Source organism: Pseudophryne corroboree, chromosome 2 (genome assembly GCF_028390025.1).
Source record: "Pseudophryne corroboree isolate aPseCor3 chromosome 2, aPseCor3.hap2, whole genome shotgun sequence".
NCBI classification, from domain to species: domain Eukaryota; kingdom Metazoa; phylum Chordata; class Amphibia; order Anura; family Myobatrachidae; genus Pseudophryne; species Pseudophryne corroboree.
In genome coordinates this window covers 264,555,747-264,581,973 of record NC_086445.1, presented here as the reverse complement: position 1 = coordinate 264,581,973, position 26,227 = coordinate 264,555,747, and the positions used below count along the sequence as shown (strand labels likewise).

Below are 26,227 nucleotides of genomic sequence, written 5' to 3'. Positions count from 1 at the left end.
TAGGGACGTGTGACCGGGCCGCTGTAGGGGCAGGGTGAGATGGGTGCGGCGGCGGCGGCTGCTGCTCTCGGTAGCCGTGGTACGAGCCGGTGACGTCCATTGTTTTGGTCCTGTCAGCGGGAGCAGCAGCAGCAGCAGTATTGGTGCTCGGTACGCGTCTTCTCTCACCCCTGTACATGTCTACATAAGTCAGCCCCGGCCTACCCTCCTCCCGCGCTGTATCTCCGCTGCTGAGCTGGGCAGGCGCGCCGGGGTTCTCCTGGTCTCCGCATCACTGTTCCCGGAGAGGCCCTGCTCCACCGGCCACCTAGCCCCCGCTGCCTAAGTGAGGTCCGCGCTGGTGTACTGCTCACTGCCGGCGCCATCTTGGGACTCCTGGGGTCCGGCCGTGTATTTGGCCTCCTTGCCCTCCGCTATCAGCCACACTGCTTCCGAGAAGACGGCAGCTCCGGTCCTGCTCTCTAACGTTCCTGCTGCCTCAGCTTTTCTCCTCGGACCGCCGACATCGGCTGGACGCGGCCCCTGCTCTCCGCACCTGTGACCCTCGCTGCCCCCGCCCCGGCTCCTGCTCTCCCTCTCGCAGCCTGTCCGTGGTTTCCGCTGCCGATTCGTCAACGAATTCTTCGCCCCAGCTGCCGGGAGCCCCGGAGCCGCCTCTCTCAGGGCCGATAAATCTCGTAGGTACTAACCTCCAGCCCCCTTCATTCCCGACTGCTGTGCCCTGCTCCCCCCTCAGCTCACCTTGATTTCTACCCCTGAATGATTTAGAATGTATTATTTACTGCATACTTACTGCCCATTGCTAATCTCCATATGTATACTGCCTTCTACCTTTTTAATTTACCATTAATTACTGCCTATGGCCTACTACCGGGTGTAGTATGGCTGACCGCCGGTCAGCTTACCGACGCCGGGATCCCGGCAGCATCCCGACGCCGGCGGGGAGGGGCGAGTGCAGCAAGCCCCTTGCGGGCTCGGTGGCGACCTGCGGTCACCACGGGTTCTATTCCCACTCTATGGGTGTCGTGGACACCCACGAGTGGAAATAGTCCCTATTGGTCGGCATGCCGACCATCGGGATAGTGAGCCGTCGGGCTCGTGGAGGAGGTCATGTGACTGTCGGTCAGCTGACCGGCGGTCACATGAATACCACCCCTACTGGGTGTAGTATGGCTGACCTGCGGTCTCCTGACCGGCGGTCAGCTTACCGACGCCGGTATCCCGGCAGCATACAGACGCTGGGATCCCGGCGGGGAGGGGCGAGTGCAGCAAGCCCCTTGCGGGCTCGCTGCGCTCGCTACGCTGCGGGCTCGGTGGCGACCTGCGGTCGTGGAGGATTTCATGTGACTGTCGGTCAGCTGACCGGCGGTCACATGAATACCACCCCTACTACCTACTATTTCTTTACCATTATTTTCTGCCATTTTTTTTTTTTTTGCCCACTACCAACCGTACCAGTGTCTGTGTACCCCTACTGGCCTTCTCCCCTCCCTCTGATCCCCTTCTAGCCCTCCACTCCTATACTCCCAGTTCCTTGGTCAGCAATAATGTCTCCTTAACTCTGTCCTGTACCCATCCTCACCCACTGGTCTACTACGATATTCCGGTGCTTGGGATCCTGGTGCCCAGCATACCGGCGCTGGGATCCTAACCGCCAGCATGCCTGCAGCAGGGTGAGCGCAAAAGAGCCCCTTGCGGGCTCACTGCGCTCGCCACGCTGCGGGCACGGTGGCGTGCTACGCGCACCACGCTATTTATTCTCCCTCCAGGGGTGTCGTGGACACCAAAAGAGGGAAAATAGTTGTCTGGATTGCGGCGCCGGGATCCCGACAGCTGGCATATCAAATGCCTCCCCTCACCCACTACTCTCATCATATCTATAATCTTCCCCCCACTCCATCACACCAGCAATCCAGCCAATCTCATCCATATCTCCCCTCCCATTCTCCTGTGCCCTCTGGAATGACAAATCCATCTACAATAAACTGCCCGTTTAACTCTCTTGAGATGTACTAAGCCTGAAAAGTGGTAAATTTCATGGCGATAAAGTACCAGACGATCAGCTCCTAACTGCTATGTTACAGGCTGTGTTTGAAAAATGACAGGTAGGAGTTGATTGGCTGGTACTTTATCACTGTGATATTTATCACTTTTCAAGCCTTAGTACATCTGGCCTGGTTAAACTTTTTGCTATCACTGAAATCCAGCTTTCTCCAACTGACTCTGCTTACCATGCTGATCTCTCCTATGGGACCTCTCCTTCACCCTCTCTGTCAGGACTAAGGTGGTGGTGATGTGGGCATTTTCCTAAATCCAAACCTTTTCGTGCCATCCTTGCCAGGCCCTCCATTTCTTTATCCTCTTCCGTAGTCCACTCTAACCATCACTTCCACCCAGTGGCGTCACAAGGGGGCTGCGGTGGGTGCGGGCCGCTCCCGGGTGTCACCCGCCGAGGGGTGACACCAAAATGCCAGCTTCTGCACAGTGACAGGAGCCGAGTGCTGCACTATATTATGTGCAGCACTCAGCTCCTGTCACTGTGTAGGAGCCAGCACTACATGGACAGTACCCCTGGGAGTCAGCCCTCGCCTCCCACACCCCCCAGTGTAAAAAAAAACGGGAGTCGGGACGTGAAGCCCCACCCCCTTTTGTAAAGCCCCACCCCCTTTTGTGCCTTCAATTGGCTAAAAACTGGTGCTGTCCATGAAGCCCCACCCCTCTATTTAAGCCCCACCCACTCCCACGAAGCCACACCCCCTTTTTCCGCGCTGCCGCACCAGGTGTTACAGAGGTGACTGACGCCTCTGCTTCCACCCCCGTCTAGCGCTGTGTCACTGTCATCTACCATCCCCATGGCCCTAGCTCCCATAGCTCAATAATTTCACTGCCTAGCTTCACCGCCATCTCTCCTCTGTCCTCCCCTCCATCATCCTAGACCTACGTGGTTTTAACATCCCACATGACTAAGCATCCACCAAACTTCTTGCCCTTTTGTGACCTTTCGCCACTCCCTTAACCTTGTCTTCTCCTATCTGTCTTCTCTCTGATTTCTCAAACTCTCCTTTCCACTTTCTTACCACCGTCTCCTCTCCAGTCTCTTCTCAATCCCTCCCCACACCCAGATCTACCGTCACCAGATGCAGTCTCGATGATATCAACATCTTTATACTGTCCTCCTCCCTTGACACTCTCCTCTGCTCTTTATCCACCCTGGTCTGCCCCCAAAAGATGGCCTCCTTTTACAAACATACTCTCCCTGCTGCTCTCGACTTTGCTGCCCTCAACTTTTCTGTTCCTCTTCGCTGTTCCATACCCCAACTTTGGCACTCTAAATTTACCTGATTCCTGCTTAAATGCTCATGTACTGCCAAATGCCACTGGAGAAATTCCAGCTCATTGGTGGACTTCCTCCACTTCATTTATCCTCTCTTCCTACAGTCCTGCCGTTTATCTCTTCTCAATCCTCCAATCCCCACTGTTTTTTTGCTACAAGCAACACATTCCTTCGGCCCCTCCCTTACCGCTACTGCCTTAACCTCCTTCACTTCCAAAATCTATGGCATCTGCTCACAAAGGCCCTCATTCAGCATCAGTTGCAGTTTTGCTGAATTGGCAAAACTGCAACTGCCTGCGATTGCATGCTGGTGGTACAGGGCAGGGCTGGCTAGCATGCTAATGGTGGCCAGCGATGTGATCACAATTGAATTGTGATCATATCACTAAATACGGTAAGCCCCCCTGCCTCCGCAGCCTGGTAGAGTGCCGGCAGGAGGCCCAGGACTATTCCCACTCCTGGGTGTCGACGACACTTATAGAGTGGGAATAGAAGCTGTGGCGAGCACAGCAAGCCACTGTGCCCGCAGCATTGCGGTACAGCGAGCCCGCAAGGGGCTTCATTGCGCTCGCCTCCCTGCTGGCGTACTAGCGCCCAGGATCCTGGCGTTGGCATGCTGACTGACTGTATTCCGACCGCCGGTCACCCAATCCTATCTGACTATCCCATAACCTGCATTGCTTCAAATGGGTGCTGAAAACTGTTTATAGAAGCATTCCAGTACACTGATTAACTTTGTCACCATGTAGGTCACCTTCTTTCAACCTCCATCCCTCCCACTCTTGCTTCCTGCCTCAGCTCCCCTGTGTCATTCTTTTGTTTCCCCCTTCCCTTTAGTATGTAAACTCCTTTGAGCAGGGCCCTCATGTCTCATCTCCATCTATTCTTACTGACAATCTATACTCTTCACACCCCTCCTTGGGCTCCCTGATCCCAAACTCTGCTTCTTCTGTCTGTGGTTTACACCCAAGCCTGGTACAGTCTGCGAGCACAACTTTAGTGTGACCCTTATCCGCTTTCTTTTGTCTTGCTACAGGTTTCAGCTGGCACTGACTATTCCCTCCTGCCCCTCGCACAGTTGCTGTGTTGACATTTGTGCTATTTGTTAACTGTACTCTGTATTTGACTAATACCTTGTCCTCTCGTTTCCCCTGTGTACTGCACAGCAGACCATATGTGGTGCCTTATAAAAAAAAAAAAAAAAAAAAGTGTAGTAATAAAATAGACTGGTACCATGCCATTCTCTGTCGTCTGCATGTGACCATATGTTTAAAGTCACATGTCATTCATGTGTCTACCTTTGTTATATCTGGACACAACCATCTTTCATATGTGTGTATTATCATTGCAAGTCTTCTATCAATAAAAAGCTAAATGGTTTTGACATTTTCATATCAGACTGAATTATTATCCTTTATACCAAGGGGTCAGTCCAAATATACTTTGTCACACCTGCAAATCATCGCGGTAGCGGCTGCAATTTACGGCAGCCCTAACTCGCACAAAACTTCTTGCAGCCCCATAGGGCTGGGAGTACTTTTGAGTAAATTCTGGCTGAAATCGCGCTGAGGGGTGTGAGATGCGGCGTCGACGTTGAAACTCTGCGACAATGGCATTTCGTACCCTTTGCATTTAATTGGAGTGACCCCCTATGGTTTTGGGGTGAGGCTATGACTGCACACCCTAATTTTAAACATAGAGGTTTTACGATGCTAATACATATATTGCCATGCATGAAAAAAAAAAATGCTGATGCACACTCTAATGGTGCACACACACAGTGCTATCTGTGCTAGGTGCGATTCGAGCTACACTATGTGTGCTATGCGATTTGTACTTTAGTAGTATGCTATTTGAACCCATTGGGGTCGATTCAATTCGGCAACTTATGAATAGCGCCGGGAATTAGCTCCCGACGCTATTCAATTCAGCTGCTAGTTACCCGCAATTGTCGGGAATTCTCTCATCCCCGGGGGATGAGAGAAGAAACCCGACAAAAGTGCTGCCCCACGGCCGGCGCGAGGCTGATTCTGTCGGGAATCAGCTTTGCGCCGGGGAGGTAAGTCTGAGAATGCCCGTTCTCCCGACAATTCAACCTGTTTAGTCGGCGAGAACGGGCCATCGCCGACTTAACTGGAACTGAATTGAATAGCGGCGGGAGCTAATTCCCGGCGCTATTCATAAGTTGCCGAATTGAATCGACACCATTGTGTCCAGTGTATGATGATTGATTTGGGGGTTTTTGTACATTTTTTTTTTTTTTTTTTATTTTTTATTTTTTTCTCTCTAATGTCCTAGTGGATGCTGGGGACTCCGTAAGGACCATGGGGAATAGCGGCTCCGCAGGAGACTGGGCACAGCTAAGAAAGAATTAGGACTACCTGGTGTGCACTGGCCCCTCCCACTATGACCCTCCTCCAGACTTCAGTTAGAATCCTGTGCCCGGCCGAGCTGGATGCACACTAGGGGCTCTCCTGAGCTCCTAGAAAGAAAGTATATGTTAGGTTTTTTATTTTACAGTGAGATCTGCTGGCAACAGACTCACTGCAGCGAGGGACTAAGGGGAGAAGAAGCGAACCTACCTAACTGGTGGTAGCTTGGGCTTCTTAGGCTACTGGACACCATTAGCTCCAGAGGGATCGACCACATGGAACCGGCCATTGGTGTTCGGTCCCGGAGCCGCGCCGCCGGCCCCCTTACAGAGCCAGAAGCAAGAAGAAATCCGGAAAATCGGCGGCAGAAGACATCGGTCTTCACCAAGGTAGCGCACAGCACTGCAGCTGTGCGCCATTGCTCCTCATACACACTTCACACTCCGGTCACTGAGGGTGCAGGGCGCTGGGGGGGGCGCCCTGAGAAGCAATAAATACACCTTGGCTGGCAAATATATCACAATATATAGCCCCAGAGGCTATATATGTGATAAATACCCCTGCCAGAATCCATAAAAAAGCGGGAGAAAAGTCAGCGAAAAAGGGGCGGAGCTATCTCCCTCAGCACACTGGCACCATTTTCTCTTCTCAGTGCAGCTGGAAGACAGCTCCCCAGGCTCTCCCCTGTAGTTTTCAGGCTCAAAGGGTTAAAAAGAGAGGGGGGGCACTAAATTTAGGTGCAATATTGTTTATACAAGCAGCTATTGGGGGAAAAATCACTCAGTTATAGTGTTATTCCCTGCATTATATAGCGCTCTGGTGTGTGCTGGCATACTCTCTCTCTGTCTCCCCAAAGGACTTTGTGGGGTCCTGTCCTCAGTCAGAGCATTCCCTGTGTGTGTGCGCTGTGTGTCGGTACGGCTGTGTCGACATGTGGGATGAGGAAGGTTACGTGGAGGTGGAGCAGAGGCAGATAAATGGGATGTTGTCCCCTGTGGGGCCGACACCAGAGTGGATGGATAGGTGGAAGGTATTAAACGACAATATCAACTCCTTACAAGGCTGGATGACGTAAAACAGCTGTGGGACAGCCGGCTTCTCAGCCCGCGCCTGCCCGGGCGTCTCAAAGGCTATCAGGGGCTCAAAAAAGCCCCCGTTACCTCAGATGGCAGACACAGATGTTGACACGGAGTCTGACTCCAGTGTCGACGAGGTTGAGACATATACACAATCCACTAGGAACATCCGTTACATGATCTCGGCAATAAAAAATGTGTTACGCATTTCTGACATGAACCCAAGTACCACATAAAAGGGGTTTTATTTTTGGGGAGAAAAAGCAGCCAGTGTTTTGTTCCCCCATCAGATGAATGAATGAAGTGTGTAAAGTAGCGTGGGTTCCCCCAATAAGAAACTGGTAATTTCTAAAACGTTACTGATGGCGTACCCTTTCCCGCCAGAGGATAGGTCACGTTGGGAGATATCCCTTAGGGTGGATAAGGCGCTCACACGTTTGTCAAAAAAGGTGGCACTGCCGTCTTAGGGTACGGCCACCTTGAAGGAGCCTGCTGATAAAAAGCAGGAGACTATCCTGAAGTCTGTATATACACACTCCGGTTATATACTGAGACCTGCAATCGCCTCAGCATAAATAGTGCTGCTGCAGCGTGGTCTGATACCCTGTCAGATAATATTAATACTCTAAGACAGGGAAAATAGTTTGCTAACATAGAGCATATTAAAGACGTTGTCTTATATATAAAGGATGCACAGAGGGATATTTGCCGGCTGGCATCCAGAATTAATGCAATGTCAATTCTGCCAGGAGGGTATTAGAAACCCGGCAGTGGACAGGTGATGCTGCCTATAAAAGGCACATGGAGACAGGTGCGGTAGGGGCGCGTCTCGGGAACTTCAGGGACCAGTGGGTTTGCCCACAGGTGGATCCCTAGGTTCTGCAAATAGTATCACAGGGATACAGGCTGGAGTTCGAGGCGACTCCCCCTCGCCGTTACCTCACCTCAGCCTTGCCTGCTGCCCTTGGAGAAAGGCAGTACTGGCGGCAATTCACAAGCTGCACTTCCAGCAGGTGAAATCTAGGTACCCCTCCTTCAACAAGGCCGGGGTTACTATTCCAAAATGTTGTGGTACCGAAACCAGACGGTTCGGTGAGACCCATTCTAAAATTGAAAGCCTTGAACACTTATATACGAAGGTTCAAGTTCGAAATGGAATCGCTCAGGGCGATTATTGCAAGCCTGGAGGGTATCACTGGACATCAAGGATGCTTACCTGCATGTCCCTATTTACCCTTTTCACCAGGAGTACCTCAAAATTGTGGTACAGGATTGTCATTACCAATTCCAGACGTTGCCGTTGGTCTGTCCTCGGCACCGAGGTATTTACCAAGGTAATGGCCGAAATAATTATCCCGTACTTGGACGATCTCCTTATAAAGGCGAGGTCCAGGGAGCAGTTGTTCGGCGGAGTAGCACTATCTCGGGAAGTGCTACAACAGCACGGCGGAATTCTGAATATTCCAAAGTCGCAGCTGGTTCCTACGACGCATCTACTGTTCCTGAGTATGGTTCTGGACACAGAACAGGATAAAAAGGTTTTCTCCCGGAGGAGAAGTCCAAGGAGTTGTCGTCTCTAGACAGAGACCTAATACGTATACAGGTGTCGGTGCATCAATGCACGCGAGCCCTGGGAAGGATGGTAGCTTCTTACGAAGAAATTCCATTCGCCAGGTCCCATTCAAGGATTTTCCAGTGGGATCTGTTGGACATGTGGTCCGGGTCGCATCTTCAGATGCATCGGCGGATAACCCTGTCTCCAAGGGCCAGGGTGTCGTTGTTGTGGTGGCTGCAGAGTGCTCATCTTCTAGGGGGCCGCAGATTCGGCATACAGGACTGGGTCCTGGTGACCACGGATGCCAGCCTTCGAGGCTGGGGGGCAGTCACACAGGGAAGAAACTTCCAAGGCTATGGAAAAGTCAGGAGACTTCCCTACACATAAATATTCTGGAACTAAGGGCCATTTACAATGCCCTAAGTCAGGCTAGACCCCTGCTTCAACACCGGCCGGTGCTGATCCAGTCAGACAACATCACGGCGGTCGCTCATGTACACGACAGGGCGGCACAAGAAGCAGGATGGCGATGGCAGAAGCCACAAGGATTCTCCGATGGGCGGAAAATCATGTGTTAGCACTGTCAGCAGTGTTCATTCCCGGAGTGGACAACTGAGAAGCAGACTTTCTCAGAAAACACGACCTCCACCCGGGAGAGTGGGGACTTCATCCAGAAGTCTTCCAAATGATTGTACACCGTTGGGAAAGGCCACAGGTGGACATGATGGCGTCCCGCCTCAACTAAAAGTTACAAAGATATTGCGCCAGGTCAAGGACCCTCAGGCGATAGCTGTGGACGCTCTGGTAACACCGTGGGTGTACCAGTCGGTGTATGTGTTCCCTTCTCTGCCTCTCTTACCCAGGGTAATGAGAATAATAAGAAGGAGAGGAGTAAGAACTATACTCATTGTTCCGGGTTGGCCAAGAAGAGCTTGGTAACCAGAACTCCAAGAAATGATCTCAGAGGACCTATGGCCTCTGCCGCTCAGACAGGACCTGCTGCAGCAGGGGGCCTGTCTGTTCAAAGACGTACCGCGGCTGCGTTGACGGCATGGCGGTTGAACGCCGGATCCTGAAGGAAAAGGGAATTCCGGAGGAAGTTATCCCTACGCTATTTAAAGCTAGGAAAGAAGTGAACGCTAACCATTATCACCGCATATGGCGGAAAGATGTTGCGTACTGTGAGGCCAGGAAGGCCCCAAAGGAGAAATTTCAGCTAGGTCGATTTCTGCACTTCCTACAGTCAGAGGTGACTATGGGCCTACAATTGGGTTCCATTAAGGTCCAGATTTCGGCTCTATCGATTTTCTTCCAAAATGGAACTGGCTTCACTGCCTGAAGTTCAGACATTTGTCAAGGGAGTGCTGCATATTCAGCCTCCTTTTGTACCTCCTGTGGCACCGTGGGACCTCAACGTGGTGTTGGGTTTCCTAAAGTCACATTGGTTTGAGCCACTCAAAACCGTAAATTTAAAATATCTCACGTGGAAAGTGGTCATACTTTTGGCCTTGGCTTCGGCAAGGCGGGTGGCAAAATTGGCGGCTTTGTCATGCAAAAGCCCCTATTGGATTTTCCATATGGATAGGGCAGAATTGAGGACTAGTCCCCAGTTTCTTCCTAAGGTGGTATCAGCTTTTCACTTGAACCAACCTATCGTGGTGCCTGCGGCTACTAGGGACTTGGAGGACTCCAAGTTACTGGACGTAGTCAGGGCCTTGAAAATTTATGTTTCTCTGACGTCCTAGTGGATGCTGGGAACTCCGTAAGGACCATAGGGAATAGCGGCTCCGCAGGAGACTGGGCACATCTAAAGAAAGCTTTAGGATCACCTGGTGTGCACTGGCTCCTCCCCCTATGACCCTCCTCCAAGCCTCAGTTAGATTTCTGTGCCCGACGAGAAGGGTGCACACTAGGGGCTCTCCTGAGCTCTTTGTGAAAGTTTTAGTTTAGGTTTATTATTTTCAGTGAGACCTGCTGGCAACAGGCTCACTGCATCGAGGGACTAAGGGGAGAAGAAGCGAACTCACCTGCGTGCAGAGTGGATTGGGCTTCTTAGGCTACTGGACATTAGCTCCAGAGGGACGATCACAGGTTCAGCCTGGATGGTTCACCGGAGCCGCGCCGCCGTCCCCCTTACAGAGCCAGAAGAGCGAAGAGGTCCGGAAAAATCGGCGGCAGAAGACGATCCTGTCTTCAGATAAGGTAGCGCACAGCACCGCAGCTGTGCGCCATTGCTCTCAGCACACTTCACACTCCGGTCACTGAGGGTGCAGGGCGCTGGGGGGGGCAGCGCCCTGAGACGCAATAAATCGATAAAAAAACCTTATATGGCTAAAATAAATGCATCACATATAACTCCTGGGCTATATGGATGCATTTAACCCCTGCCAAAACATACAGAAAAAGGATGATAGGCTCCGCCCCTTTCTCGGCGTCCTTATCTCCTCAGCACACTGGCGCCATTTTCCCTCACAGCTCAGTTGGAGGGAAGCTACCTGGCTCTCCCCTGCAGTCACTACACTACAGAAAGGGGTTAAAAAAGAGAGGGGGGCACAAATTAGGCGCAGTATATAACAATACAACAGCTATAAAGGGAAAAACACTTATATAAGGTTATACCTGTGTATATATATAGCGCTCTGGTGTGTGCTGGCAAACTCTCCCTCTGTCTCCCCAAAGGGCTAGTGGGGTCCTGTCCTCTATCAGAGCATTCCCTGTGTGTGTGCTGTGTGTCGGTACGTTGGTGTCGACATGTATGAGGAGAAAAATGATAAGGAGACGGAGTAGAGTGTCTGAAATTGTGTTGTCACCCCCTAGGGGGTCGACACCTGAGTGGATGTACTGTTGAAATTGCGTGACAGTGTCAGCTTTGTATAAAAGACAGTGGTTGACATGAGACAGCCGGCTACTCAGCTTGTGCATGTCCAGACGTCTCATACAGGGGCCCTAAAGCGCCCGTTACCTCAGATACAGACGCCGACAGGGGTACTGACTCCTGTGTCGACGGTGAAGAGACAACCGTGATTTCCAATAGGGCCACACATTGCATGATTGAGGCAATGGAAAAAGTTTACACTTTTCTGATAATATGAATACCACCAAAAAAAGGGGTATTATGTTTGGTGAGGAAAAACTTCCTGTAGTTTTCCTGAATCTGAGAAATAAAATGAGGTGTGTGATGATGCGTGGGTTTCCCCCCGATAACAATTGATATTTTCTAAAAAGTTATTGGCAGTATACCTTTTCCCGCCAGAGGTTAGGGTGCGTTGGGAAACACCCCCTAGGGTGGATAAAGCGCTCAGCCTACGGCCACACCACCCTGAACACGCCCGATCTCGTCTGATCTCGTAAGCTAAGCAGGGTCAGGCCTGGTTAGCACTTGGATGGGAGACCGCCTGGGAATACCAGGTGCTGTAGGCTTAAAACCCTTTTCCGCCGCTGCCAAGCCCTCAGTATGACGCTAGGGCTTTACAAATTCAGGCACGGTGGGGTCCCGTTCTCAATGAATTTCAGTGCGCAGTGGGATCACTCGCAAGTAGACCCCTGGATCCTTCAGATAATATTTCAGGGGTACAAATTGGAATTCGAGACGTATTCCCCTCGCCGTTTCCAAAAGTCTGTTTTACCGACGTCTCCCGCTGACAGGGAGGCAGTTTTGGAAGCCATTCACAAGCTGTATTCCCAGCAGGTGATAATCAAGGTACCCCTCCTGCAACAGGGAACGGGGTATTCCACACTATTGTGGTACCGAAGCCAGACGGCTCGGTGAGACCGATTTTAAAATCTAAAATCTTTGAACACTTGCATACAGAGGTTCAAATTCAAAATTGAGTCACTCAGAGCAGTGATTGCAAACCTGGAAGAAGGGGACTACATGATGTCTCGGGACATCAAGGATGTCACGATCCGGGTATCTGGACGCCATTACTTACCCTTCAGATGCCTCCTAAGGCGGGCTCAGCGTTCCAGGACCGGATTCCGCTGTTCCTGAGTTTCCACATACAGAGTGGTCTTTTCATCAGCCGCGGCCTCCGCTGTGCCCGCGTGGTTAAATGTGCATCTATCAGCCTGGCGTCTCCTGTCTCCGGTGGCCGGCGCCGCCATTACTGTTTCCCAGACCACATGGATTACAAACCAAACTTCCCTCCAAGTGTCTGCATGGGCGCAGCCATCTTGGATTCCGTCATCTGATCATTTCCACCAATCTGCTGTCTGTGTTGTTGATTTGCATAATTGCCTAGCCAACCCCTTCCTTGCTGCAGGTATAAGTAAGCTGTACCTGAGCAAGGAAGACGTCAGTGCTTTGGTTGTCAAACCTAGTTCCTGTTTGTCTCTCTTCTATGATTGTCTTCCAGGTTCCAGCTCCTGTCTCAAGACTTCCACCATAGAGACCCGCACCAGCATTCCACCTGCGGTGTAGCCTGACTCTCCAATCCATTGTGGATTCATCTGTTTCCAGCTACAACACTACCTGCTTCCAGCCTCAGCTTCCAGCAGAGTACAGCTTCCCTTAAAGGGCCGGTGTCCTTTCTACACTTTACCACTCTCCACCGGAATTATTATTTCTCCGCTCTCAAGTTCTACATTTCAGTTCACATTTCATCGCTCCCAAAGTTCATTTATTATTTAACTGGTTCCAGCCAGTATCCACTCCGTGCTAACAACAGTCTGGTTCCAGCCAGTAACCACAGCAGCTGTTTTACCTTCAGCAACCCAGCTCTTCCTGGAACACCAGCTGGTATAATCCTGGGTTATCTCCATTGCTACAGCCGGGCCTGGTAAGGACTTTCCATCTAGAAGATCATAAGAACTATCTCACACTACCAGTGCCCTGTGGCTCCTGCCATGCTGTAGTACTCAGGAACTGTATTTATTCTTTGCTGACTTATACGTTTTCTTTTATTGCTGCTGTGATGCGGAGTTGTCATAATAAACATCATTGACTTTTATCTAAGTTGTCGTGGTCACGCCTTCGGGCAGTTATTATTCATGTTACTTACATGTCCAGGGGTCTGATACAACCTCCCAGGTTCCGGTACATCTCAGCCCCTACAACTGAGGCTGCCTCCCGTCAGCTCAGGCCCTCAGTTGTGGCAAAGGAGGCTTACCTTCATGTCAAAATTTACCCTTCTCACCAAGGGTATTTCAGGTTATGGTACAGAACTGTATCAGTTCGGACGCTGCCGTAGGGATGGTCCACGGCACCCCGGGTCTTTACTGAAGTAATGACCGAAATGATGATATTCCTTCGAAGGAAGGGAATTTTAGTTATCCTTTACTTGGACGATTCCCTGATAAGGGTAAGATCCAGGGAACAGTTGGAGATCGGTGTAGCACTATATCAGGTAGTGTTGCGGCAGCACGATTGGATTTTCAATATTCCAAAAATCGCAGCTGGTTCCGACGACTTGTCTTCTGTTCCTAGGGAGGATTCTGGACATTGTCCAGAAAGAAGGTGCTTCTCCCGGAGGAGAAAGCCAGGGAGTTATCCGAGCTAGTCAGGAACCTCCTAAATCCGAACCAAGTCTCAGTGCATCAATGCACAAGGGTTCTGGGTAAAAATGGTGGCTTCCTACGAAGCAATCCCATTCGGCAGATTCCACGCACAGTGGAACCTTCTGGACAAATGGTCCGGGTCGCATCTTCAGATGTTTCAGCGGATAACCCTGTCACCAGGGTATCCCTCCTGTGGTGGTTGCAGAGTGCTCATCTTCTAGAGGGCCGCAGATTCGGCATTCGGGACTGGGTCCTGGTGGCCACGGATGCCAGCCTGCGAGGCTGGGGAGCAGTCACACAGGGAAGGAATTTCCAGGGCTTATGGTCAAGCCTGGAGACATCTCTTCATAAAAACATTCTGGAACTAAGGGCCATTTTCAATGCCCTAAGTCAAGCGAAACCCCTGCTTCAGGGTCAGGCGGTATTGATCCAATCGGACAACATCACGTCAGTCGCCCACGTAAACAGACAGGGCGGCACGAGAAGCAGGAGGGCAATGGCAGAAGCTGCAAGGATTTTCGCTGGGCGGAAAATCATGTGATAGCACTGTCAGCAGTGTTCATTCCGGGAGTGGACAACTGGGAAGCAGACTTCCTCAGCAGACACGACCTTCACCCGGGAGAGTGGGGACTTCACCCAGAAGTCTTCCACCTGATTGTAAACCGTTGGGAAAAACAAAAGGTGGACATAATGGCGTCCCGTCTAAACAAAAAAACTAGACAGATATTGCGCCAGGTCAAGGGACCCTCAGGCAATAGCGGTGGACGCTCTGGTAACACCGTGGGTGTACCAGTCAGTGTATGGGTTCCCTCCTCTGCCCCTCATACCAAAAGTACTGAGAATCATAAGAAGGAGAGGAGTAAGAACTATACTCGTGGTTCCGGATTGGCCAAGAAGGACTTGGTATCCGGAACTTCAAGAGATGCTCACGGACGAACCGTGGCCTCTACCTCTAAGAAAGGACCTGCTCCAGCAAGGGCCTTGTCTGTTCCAAGACTTACCGCGGCTGCGTTTGACGGCATGGCGGTTGAACGCCGGATCCTGAAGATCCCTACCCTGGTCAAGGCCAGGAAAGACGTAACCGCAAAACATTATCACCGCATTTGGCGAAAATATGTTGCGTGGGGTGAGGCCAAGAAGGCCCCTACAGAGGAATTTCAACTGGGTCGTTTCCTCCATTTCCTGCAAACAGGACTGTCTATGGGCCTAAAATTAGGGTCCATTAAGGTTCAAATTTCGGCCCTGTCGATTTTCTTCCAAAAAGAACTGGCTTCAGTGCCTGAAGTTCAGACATTTGTAAAAGGGGTACTGCATATACAGTCTCCTTTTGTGCCTCCAGTGGCACCTTGGGGATCTCAATGTTGTGTTGAGTTTTCCTAAAGTCACATTGGTTTGAACCACTCACCACTGTGGACTTAAAATATCTCACATGGAAGTGACGAGTTAGCCCTGGTTTCAGCCAGGCGGGTGTCAGAATTGGCGGCTTTATCATATAAAAGCCCTTACTTAATAGCTCATTCTGAAAGGACAGAATTGAGGACTCGTCCTCAAATTTTCTACCTAAGGTGGTTTCTGCATTTCACATGAACCAACCTATTGTGGTACCTGCGGCTACTAAGGACTTGGAGGATTCCAAGTTGCTTGACGTGGTCAGGACCCTGAAAATACATGTTTCCAGGACGGCTGGAGTCAGAAAATCTGACTCGCTGTTTATCCTGTATGCACCCAACAAACTGGGTGCTTCTGCTTCTAAGCAGACGATTGCTCGTTGGATTTGTAGTACAATTCAGCTTGCACATTCTGTGGCAGGCCTGCCACAGCCAAAAATCTTAAAATGCCCACTCCACAAGGAAGGTGGGCTCATCTTGGGCAGCTGCCCGAGGGGTCTCGGCTTTACAACTTTGCCGAGCAGTTACTTGGTCAGGAGCAAATACGTTTGTAAAATTCTACAAATTTGATATCTTGACTGAGGAGGACCTGGAGTTCTCTCATTCGGTGCTGCAGAGTCATCCGCACTCTCCCGCCCGTTTGGGAGCTTTGGTATAATCCCCATGGTCCTTACGGAGTTCCCAGCATCCACTAGGACGTCAGAGAAAATAAGAATTTACTTACCGATAATTCTATTTCTCGTAGTCCGTAGTGGATGCTGGGCGCCCATCCCAAGTGCGGATTGTCTGCAATACTGGTACATAATTATTGTTACCAAAAAATTCGGGTTATTGTTGTAGTGAGCCATCTTTTCTAGAGGCTCCTCTATTATCATGCTGTTAACTGGGTTCAGATCACAGGTTGTACAGTGTGATTGGTGTGGCTGGTATGAGTCTTACCCGGGATTCAAAATCCTTCCTTATTGTGTACGCTCGTCCGGGCACAGTATCCTAACTGAGGCTTGGAGGAGGGTCATAGGGGAGGAGCCAGTGCACACCAGGTGATCCTAAAGCTTTCTTTAGATGTGCCCAGTCTCCTGCGGAGCCGCTATTCCCTATGGTCCTTACGGAGTTCCCAGCATCCACTACGGACTACGAGAAATAGAATTATCGGTAAGTAAATTCTTATTTTCCAGGACGGCTGGAGTCAGGAAGACTGACTCGCTGTTTATCCTGTATGCACCAAACAAGATGGGTGCTCCTGTTTCAAAGCAGACTATTGCTCGCTGGATTTGTAGCACAATTCAGCTTGCGCATTCTGTGGCTGGCCTGCCGCAGCCTAAATCTGTAAAAGCCCATTCCACGAGGAAAGTGGGCTCTTCTTGGGCGGCTGCCCGAGGGGTCTCGGCTTTACAACTTTGCCGAGCTGCTACTTGGTTAGGGGCAAACAAATTCTACAAATTTGATACCCTGGCTGAGGAGGACCTTGAGTTCTCTCATTCGGTGCTGCAGAGTCATCCGCACTCTCCCGCCCGTTTGGGAGCTTTGGTATAATCCCCATGGTCCTTACGGAGTCCCCAGCATCCACTAGGACGTTAGAGAAAATAGATTTACCGGTGAGTAAAATCTTATTTCTCGTAGTCCGTAGTGGATGCTGGGCGCCCGTCCCAAGTGCGGACTGTCTGCAATACTTGTATATAGTTATTGTTAACTAAAAGGGTTTTGGTTGAGCCATCTGTTGAGAGGCTCTGTTATGTTCATACTGTTAACTGGGTATAATATCACAAGTTATACGGTGTGATTGGTGTGGCTGGTATGAGTCTTACCCGGGATTCAAAATCCTTTCCTTATTGTGTCAGCTCTTCCGGGCACAGTATCCTTACTGAAGTCTGGAGGAGGGTCATAGTGGGAGGGGCCAGTGCACACCAGGTAGTCCTAATTCTTTCTTAGCTGTGCCCAGTCTCCTGCGGAGCCGCTATTCCCCATGGTCCTTACGGAGTCCCCAGCATCCACTACGGACTACGAGAAATAGATTTACCGGTGAGTAAAATCTTATTTTTTACTGACTGGCAAATTTATGATGAACTAATTCTAAATAAATATTCTATTGGTTGGCAACCATGACTACAATCTCAGTATGATCTTCACATACACTGGGACTTGTAGTTCACAAAGTAAATGATAGATGTAATATACCGTACATCAATATGTATATACGTACGTATGTACATACATACAAAAATAGTACCGTACAATCTAATTTGTACATGATTAGAAGTAATGTATACAGGTGTATGAACACCCCCAAAGTCGCCTACGGAGGTGCTGGGCTTCCCCCACACTCTCTCCCACGGCGTGAATGGATGCGCATGGCATCTTTACATGCTGGGAGGGCACAAGGCGGGCGGCTGGTTTAGCAGGACGCCGCAGAAAGGGCAGGGAAGATTTTGCCCTTAAAAAATTGGCTGCTACAACAGTCTATCATGAACACTACATATACAGTACTAAGGATTTACTTTTTCTTTAAACACAGAATTGCAACTATTCCTGTGATAATTCTACACTTGTTTTCTTTTTTTGTTATCCAGCAAACTTTTAACTGACTATTTTGTCAATCTAAAATGGAATGGTTGGAAAATTGTATAATTCATGAATGCAAAAATACCTGTTTCCCCAACTGATGCCAAAAAACTCGTATTCAAACAGTAGCACACTCACAAACTCACAAGATGGGAATGATTATTAAAATCACACAAAATCTATTTCATGGTTTCCCTTTGTGTGTAGGCAATGTAAATATTAAGAGATGTACAGTTAAGGGCCCCATACACTACTGCAACATGTAGCGGGTATTCACCCACGACAGCCTCCCGGGGGCAGGATCGCCCAAGATACATTGTATGCTGTCCTTTTGCATACAATGTATCTTGGGCGATCCCAGCCATACCTGTGGGGTCGGACCAGATTGAATGTGCTGCACATTCAATCTGTAGGATCCTATCCTATGCTCACAGGAGATCGGATCGGAAACGCCTCCAAAATGCCTGATTTCATCCGATACATCGGGCATTATCGTCCTAGTGTTTGGGGCCCTTCAGGTCTGTATATATTTGGACACTTTGATCAGTCTGTACCAGTATGATTAGGGGGGAGAGAAAAAATATGGAGAAGCCTTGTAATGGCTCATGATCTGAAGCATACCACATCATCAGCAAAACACAGAGGCGGTGTGATGTCATGGGCATGCATGACTTCCAATTGCACTGGGCCCCTAGTGTTTATTGACGATGTGGTAGAAGCAGCTGGATGAATTCTGAAGTGTATACTGTAGGTACATACTGTGCTCCGATTCAGCCAAATAAAGCAGTTGATTGAATGTGCTTCATGGTGCAGATAAATAATGACCCAAAACATATTTCAAAAGCAATCCAGGAGTTTTAAGACAAACAAGCGGAATATTCTGCAATGGGCGAGCCAGTCACCTGATCCAGCAATACATTTATTTAATTTGTTGAAGGCAGAACTAAAGGTAGAAAGACCCAGGAGCAAACAAAAACTAATGTCCACTTCAGTTAAGGTCGGGCAAAGCTTACAGGGTACTGTGCATAAAAGTGGTTGCAATTCCTAACTTTTTTAATACAATATTTTTATCAAACTCCTTGAAGTAAATTTCATCTCCATTGTTTAATTTCAAATTAATTGTGTACAGAGCCAGAATGATGAGAATTATGTATGTGTCCAAATATATATGGCCCTAACTATGCTAAAAGCTGCAAAGTTTTGAGATTGAGTGCCTTGACTGTTTTATATTTTGTTTAACTACAGGCACGGCTGTGGACTTGTACTGCTTATTAAGTGACGATGAATTGCCGTTCAGAAGTATTGGAAGTGTCTATGGAGGGCCGTCAGGTAGAGGAGGCAATGCTGGCCATCCTGCATTCTATACTTCTTCACCGCAGCACTGGCAAGTTCCACTATAAGAAAGAAGGGACCTATTCCATTGGTACTGTAGGAACTCAGGATATGGACTGTGACTTCATAGAATTTACATACGTCAGGGTGTCCTCAGATGAGCTGGACAGAGCTCTACGCAAAGCAGTTAGTGAATTTAAGGTGAGACATCTGAAAATAGATTCAAAGGAAAACAATAAACATTATACTCTGACATGTATGTTGTGAGTCGCTCAAGAAGAATTTTGATCACTTTAAACCAGACCTGGCCAACCTGTGGCTCTCCAGCTGTTGTAAATCTACATATCCCAGCATGCCCTGCCACGGTTTTAGCATTCCCTAATGCCAAAACTGTGAAAGCTCATGCTGGGTCTTGTAGTTTCGCAACAGTTAAACAAAGTACATCTAGTTCAGTATTGTCCAATATGCCAGGTATGCTCTGGTCAGTTTCCATACATCTCTAGGATCGCCAGTGTTCCATCTGTAAGGGCTAAATGCTGGGTACTGATGTTTCCTGGCATGTCATACTTTCAGATATGGTGTTCTACATTGTGACTGCTGCAAAGAATAATAAACACCAATGTTTAAATTACTATTGGTTGTGGCTCAATGGGTATAGCGGAGATTCTCTGAGAACCCATAGCAAAGCATTTATGGCAATCTACTGCTCTGACTGGTTGGTGTGAAACGCTTGGAGTGTTTTTATTATAGAAAGTGCAGAAGCCAAATTTAAATGTACTCCTGCTAGTAATCCATAATGGTGGGGCACCTTAGAAGAGGCCAGCACAATGACTACACAAGAGGCAGAAGGAAAAACCTATGGTCTAGTGCAGAGGTTCCAAAACTGTGTGTCGTGGCTCCCTGGGGTGCCTCGGGACACTTGCAGGGATGCCCTGGGTTGGTGGTCCAGGACCAATTCAAATTATTCATGTTCAATATAATAGGCAAAACCAGTGCTGGTGGGTGCCAGTCATAAAATATGTGGCCAAACAGGAGTTAATCTTGTCCCTCACCACACAACTGACCCTAAGGATGACATATAAACGCGATCTACTTAATGTAATTTCTCTAACGTCCTAAGTGGATGCTGGGGACTCCGTAAGGACCATGGGGAATAGACTGGCTCCGCAGGAGACTGGGCACTCTAAAAGAAAGATTAGGTACTATCTGGTGTGCACTGGCTCCTCCCTCTATGCCCCTCCTTCAGACCTCAGTTAGAATCTGTGCCCGGCTCGAGCTGGTTGCACACTAGGGGCTCTCCTGAGCTCCTAGTAAAGAAAGTTTCTCTAACGTCCTAGTGGATGCTGGGGACTCCGTAAGGACCATGGGGAATAGCGGCTCCGCAGGAGACTGGGCACAGCTAAGAAAGAATTAGGACTACCTGGTGTGCACTGGCTCCTCCCACTATGACCCTCCTCCAGACTTCAGTTAGAATCCTGTGCCCGGCCGAGCTGGATGCACACTAGGGGCTCTCCTGAGCTCCTAGAAAGAAAGTATATGTTAGGTTTTTTATTTTACAGTGAGATCTGCTGGCAACAGGCTCACTGCAGCGAGGGACTAAGGGGAGAAGAAGCGAACCTACCTAACTGGTGGTAGCTTGGGCTTCTTAGGCTACTGGACACCATTAGCTCCAGAGGGATCGACCGCATGGAACCGGCCATTGGTGTTCGGTCCCGGAGCCGCGCCGCCGGCCCCCTTACAGAGCCAGAAGCAAGAAGAATCCGGAAAATCGGCGGCAGAAGACATCGGTCTTCACGAAGGTAGCGCACAGCACTGCAGCTGTGCGCCATTGCTCCTCATTACACACTTCACACTCCGGTCACTGAGGGTGCAGGGCGCTGGGGGGGGGCGCCCTGAGAAGCAATAGATACACCTTGGCTGGCAAATATATCACTATATATAGCCCCAGAGGCTATATATGTGATAAATACCCCTGCCAGAATCCATAAAAAAGTGGGAGAAAAGTCCGCAAAAAAGGGGCGGGGCTATCTCCCTCTGCACACTGGCGCCATTTTTCCCTCCCAGTTCCGCTGGAAGGAAGCTCCCTGATTCTCCCCTGCAGTCTACACTATAGAAAAGGGTAAAAAAGAGAGGGGGGGCACTAAATTTAGGCGCAAAATACATATATAGCAGCTATAAGGGGATATACGGTAATTTAGTTAATCCCTGTATTATATAGCGCTCTGGTGTGTGCTGGCATACTCTCTCTCTGTCTCCCCAAAGGGCTTTGTGGGGTCCTGTCTTCTGTCAGAGCATTCCCTGTGTGTGTGCGGTGTGTCGGTACGGCTGTGTCGACATGTTTGATGAGGAGACTTATGTGGAGGAGGAGCAGGTGCCTATAAATGTGTTGTCACCCCCTGCGGGGCAGACACCGGAGTGGATGGACTTGTGGAAGGAATTACGCGAAAGTGTCGACTCCTTACATAAAAAATTTGACGACATGCCAAATGTGGGGTAGCCGGCTTCTCAGCCCGTGCCTGCCCAGACGTCTCAAAAGTCATCAGGGGCTCTAAAACGCCCGCTACCTCAGGTGACAGACACAGATGTCGACACGGATACTGATACCAGTGTCGACGACGAAGAGACTAATGTAATGTCCAATAGGGCCACTCGTTATATGATTGAGGCAATGAAAAATGTTTTACACATTTCTGAGGTGACCCCAGGTACCACAAAAAAGGGTATTATGTTTGGGGTGAAAAAACTACCAGTAGTTTTTCCCCCTTCTGAAGAATTAAATGATGTGTGTGAACTAGCGTGGGCTTCCCCTGATAAAAAATTAGTAATTTCAAAAAAATTACTAATGGCGTACGCTTTCCCGCCAGAGGATAGGTCATGTTGGGAAACACCCCCTAAGGTGGATAAAGCACTTACGCGCTTATCAAAAAAGGTGGCACTGCCGTCCCAAGATACGGCCGCCCTAAAGGAAACTGCTGACAGAAAGCAGGAGGCTCTCCAAAAAGCTATATATACACACACTGGTATTATACTGAGACCAGCTATTGCCTCAGCATGGATGTGCAGTGCGGCAGCTGCATGGTCAGACTCCCTGTCAGAGGACATTGACACCCTAGACAGGGACACTATATTGCTAAACGTAGAGCATATTAAAGACGCTGTCTTTTACATAAGAGATGCACAGAGGGATATTTGCCGGCTGGCATCAAAAATAAGTGCACTGTCCATTTGTGCCAGGAGAGGGTTATGGACCCGGCAGTGGACAGGGGATGCAGATTCCAAAAGGCACATGGAAGTTTTGCCTTATAAGGGTGAGGAGTTGTTCGGGGATGGTCTTTCAGACTTAGTTTCCACAGCAACAGCTGGGAAGTCTGCATTTTTGCCACATGTCCCCTCACAACCAAAGAGAGCACCGTATTATCAGGTGCAATCCTTTCGCCCCCAAAAGAGCAGACGGGGTAGAGGCGCGTCCTTTCTGCCCAGAGGCAGAGGTAGGGGAAAAAAGCTGCAGCATACAGCCACTTCCCAGGAACAAAAGTCCTCCCCCACTTCTTCTGCTAAGTCCGCCGCATGACGCTGGGGCTCAGCAGGCGGAGCCAGGTACGGTGGGGGGCCATCTCAAAAACTTCAGCAATCAGTGGGCTCGCTCACAGGTAGATCCCTGGATCCTTCAAGTGGTATCTCAGGGGTACAGGCTGGAATTCGAGACATCCTCCCCCAGCCGTTTCCTCAAATCTGCCTTACCAACGACTCCTTCAGAAAGGGAGGCTGTGTTAGAGGCAATTCACAAGCTGTATTCCCAGCAGGTGATAGTCAAGGTGCCCCTACTTCAACAAGGACGGGGTTACTATTCCACAATGTTTGTGGTACCGAAACCGGACGGTTCGGTGAGACCCATTTTAAATTTGAAATCCTTGAACACATATTTGAAAAAATTCAAGTTCAAGATGGAATCGCTCAGGGCGGTTATTGCAAGCCTGGAAGAGGGAGATTACATGGTATCTCTGGACATCAAGGATGCTTACCTGCATGTCCCCATTTACCATCCTCACCAGGAGTACCTCAGATTTGTGGTACAGGATTGTCATTACCAATTCCAGACGTTGCCGTTCGGCCTGTCCACGGCACCGAGGGTATTTACCAAGGTAATGGCCGAAATGATGATACTCCTTCGGAAAAAGGGAGTTTTAATTGTCCCATACTTGGACGATCTCCTGATAAGGGCGAGGTCCAGAGAGCAGTTGTTGGTCGGCGTAGCATTATCTCAGGAGATGCTACACCAGCACGGTTGGATTCTGAATATTCCAAAGTCTCAGTTGGTTCCGGCGACACGTATACTGTTCCTAGGGATGATTCTGGACACGGTCCAGAAAAAAGTGTTTCTCCCAGAGGAGAAAGCCGAGGAGCTGTCGTCTCTAGTGAGAGGCCTCCTGAAACCAAAACAGGTGTCGGTGCATCATTGCACGCGAGTCCTGGGAAAGATGGTAGCTTCCTACGAAGCGATTCCGTTCGGCAGGTTCCATGCCAGAACTTTTCAGTGGGACCTGTTGGACCAATGGTCCGGATCGCATCTTCAAATGCATCGGTTGATAACCCTGTCTCCAAGGACCAGGGTGTCTCTGCTGTGGTGGCTGCAGAGTGCTCATCTCAGAGAGGGCCGCAGATTCGGCATACAGGACTGGGTCCTGGTGACCACGGATGCCAGCCTTCGGGGCTGGGGGGCAGTCACTCAGGGAAGAAACTTCCAAGGACTTTGGTCGAGTCAGGAGACTTCCCTACACATAAATGTTCTGGAACTGAGGGCCATTTACAATGCCCTAAGTCAAGCAAAGCCCCTGCTTCAAAACCGGCCGGTTCTGATCCAGTCAGACAACATCACGGCGGTCGCCCATGTAAATCGACAGGGCGGCACAAGAAGCAGGGCAGCGATGGCAGAAGCCACAAGGATTCTCCGTTGGGCGGAAAATCACGTGTTAGCACTGTCAGCAGTGTTCATTCCGGGAGTGGACAACTGGGAAGCAGACTTCCTCAGCAGGCACGACCTCCACCCGGGAGAGTGGGGACTTCATCCAGAAGTCTTCCAACTGATTGTAAACCGTTGGGAAAGGCCACAGGTGGACATGATGGCGTCCCGCTTAAACAAAAAGCTGGAAAAATATTGCGCCAGGTCAAGAGACCCTCAGGCGATAGCTGTGGACGCTCTAGTGACACCGTGGGTGTACCGGTTGGTTTATGTGTTCCCTCCTCTTCCTCTCATACCCAAGGTACTGAGGATAATAAGGAGAAGAGGCGTAAGAACTATACTCATTGTTCCGGATTGGCCAAGAAGAGCTTGGTACCCGGAACTTCAAGAAATGATCTCAGAGGACCCATGGCCTCTGCCGCTCAGACAGGACCTGCTGCTGCAGGGGCCCTGTCTGTTCCAAGACTTACCGCGGCTGCGTTTGACGGCATGGCGGTTGAACGCCGGATCCTAAAAGAAAAGGGTATTCCGGAGGAAGTCATTCCTACGCTTATTAAAGCTAGGAAAGATGTAACCGTACAACATTATCACCGCATATGGCGAAAATATGTTGCGTGCTGTGAGGCCAGGAAGGCCCCAACGGAGGAATTCCAGTTAGGTCGATTTCTGCACTTCCTACAGTCAGGGGTGACTATGGGCCTAAAATTGGGTTCCATTAAGGTCCAGATTTCGGCTCTGTCGATTTTCTTCCAAAAAGAACTGGCTTCACTGCCTGAAGTTCAGACATTTGTCAAGGGAGTGCTGCATATTCAGCCTCCTTTTGTGCCCCCAGTGGCACCGTGGGACCTCAACGTGGTGTTGGGTTTCCTAAAGTCACATTGGTTTGAGCCACTCAAAACCGTGGATTTAAAATATCTCACGTGGAAAGTGGTCATGCTTTTGGCCTTGGCTTCGGCAAGGCGGGTGTCAGAATTGGCGGCTTTGTCATGTAAAAGCCCCTATTTAATTTTCCATATGGATAGGGCAGAATTGAGGACTCGTCCCCAATTTCTTCCTAAGGTGGTATCCGCTTTTCACTTGAACCAACCTATCGTGGTGCCTGCGGCTACTAGGGACTTGGAGGACTCCAAGTTACGGGACGTAGTCAGGGCCTTGAAAATTTATGTTTCCAGGACGGCTGGAGTCAGGAAGACTGACTCGCTATTTATCCTGTATGCACCAAACAAGATGGGTGCTCCTGCTTCAAAGCAGACTATTGCTCGCTGGATTTGTAGCACAATTCAGCTTGTGCATTCTGTGGCTGGCCTGCCACAGCCTAAATCTGTAAAAGCCCATTCCACGAGGAAAGTGGGCTCTTCTTGGGCGGCTGCCCGAGGGGTCTCGGCTTTATAACTTTGCCGAGCTGCTACTTGGTCAGGGGCAAACACGTTTGCAAAATTCTACAAATTTGATACCCTGGCTGAGGAGGACCTTGAGTTCTCTCATTCGGTGCTGCAGAGTCATCCGCACTCTCCCGCCCGTTTGGGAGCTTTGGTATAATCCCCATGGTCCTTACGGAGTCCCCAGCATCCACTAGGACGTTAGAGAAAATAAGATTTTACTCACCGGTAAATCTATTTCTCGTAGTCCGTAGTGGATGCTGGGCGCCCGTCCCAAGTGCGGACTGTCTGCAATACTTGTATATAGTTATTGTTAACTAAAAGGGTTATTGTTGAGCCATCTGTTGAGAGGCTCTGTTATGTTCATACTGTTAACTGGGTATAATATCACGAGTTATACGGTGTGATTGGTGTGGCTGGTATGAGTCTTACCCGGGATTCAAAATCCTTTCCTTATTGTGTCAGCTCTTCCGGGCACAGTATCCTTACTGAAGTCTGGAGGAGGGTCATAGTGGGAGGAGCCAGTGCACACCAGGTAGTCCTAATTCTTTCTTAGCTGTGCCCAGTCTCCTGCGGAGCCGCTATTCCCCATGGTCCTTACGGAGTCCCCAGCATCCACTACGGACTACGAGAAATAGATTTACCGGTGAGTAAAATCTTATTATTTATTAGGTTTTTTATTTTCAGTGAGATCTGCTGGCAACAGACTCACTGCTACGAGGGACTTAGGGGAGAGAAGCGAACCTACCTGCTTGCAGCTAGCTTGGGCTTCTAGG

The 26,227-nt window shown here is 49.6% G+C and overlaps 1 protein-coding gene and 1 non-coding gene across 5 annotated transcripts in view; both read left to right on the top strand.

The window, feature by feature from the left end:
- The window catches only part of ATG101 (autophagy related 101), a 73,275-nt gene that overhangs the window by 133 nt on the left and 46,915 nt on the right, over window positions 1-26,227 (top strand). The window contains exons 1-2 of one of the 4 annotated variants that reach the window (XM_063952779.1): window positions 67-150; window positions 19,026-19,313. In XM_063952779.1, coding sequence (XP_063808849.1) covers window positions 19,062-19,313 — 252 coding nt within the window. In that variant the 5' untranslated portion in view covers window positions 67-150; window positions 19,026-19,061. Of the gene's footprint in view, window positions 1-66; window positions 151-170; window positions 682-19,025; window positions 19,314-26,227 lie in introns of those variants that run through there. The other 3 variants (XM_063952777.1, XM_063952776.1, XM_063952778.1) reach the window with 3 other exon arrangements.
- On the top strand, window positions 11,639-11,757 carry LOC135053952 (5S ribosomal RNA). The gene has a single exon (XR_010243238.1). It is a non-coding gene; the product is annotated as a 5S ribosomal RNA (ribosomal RNA).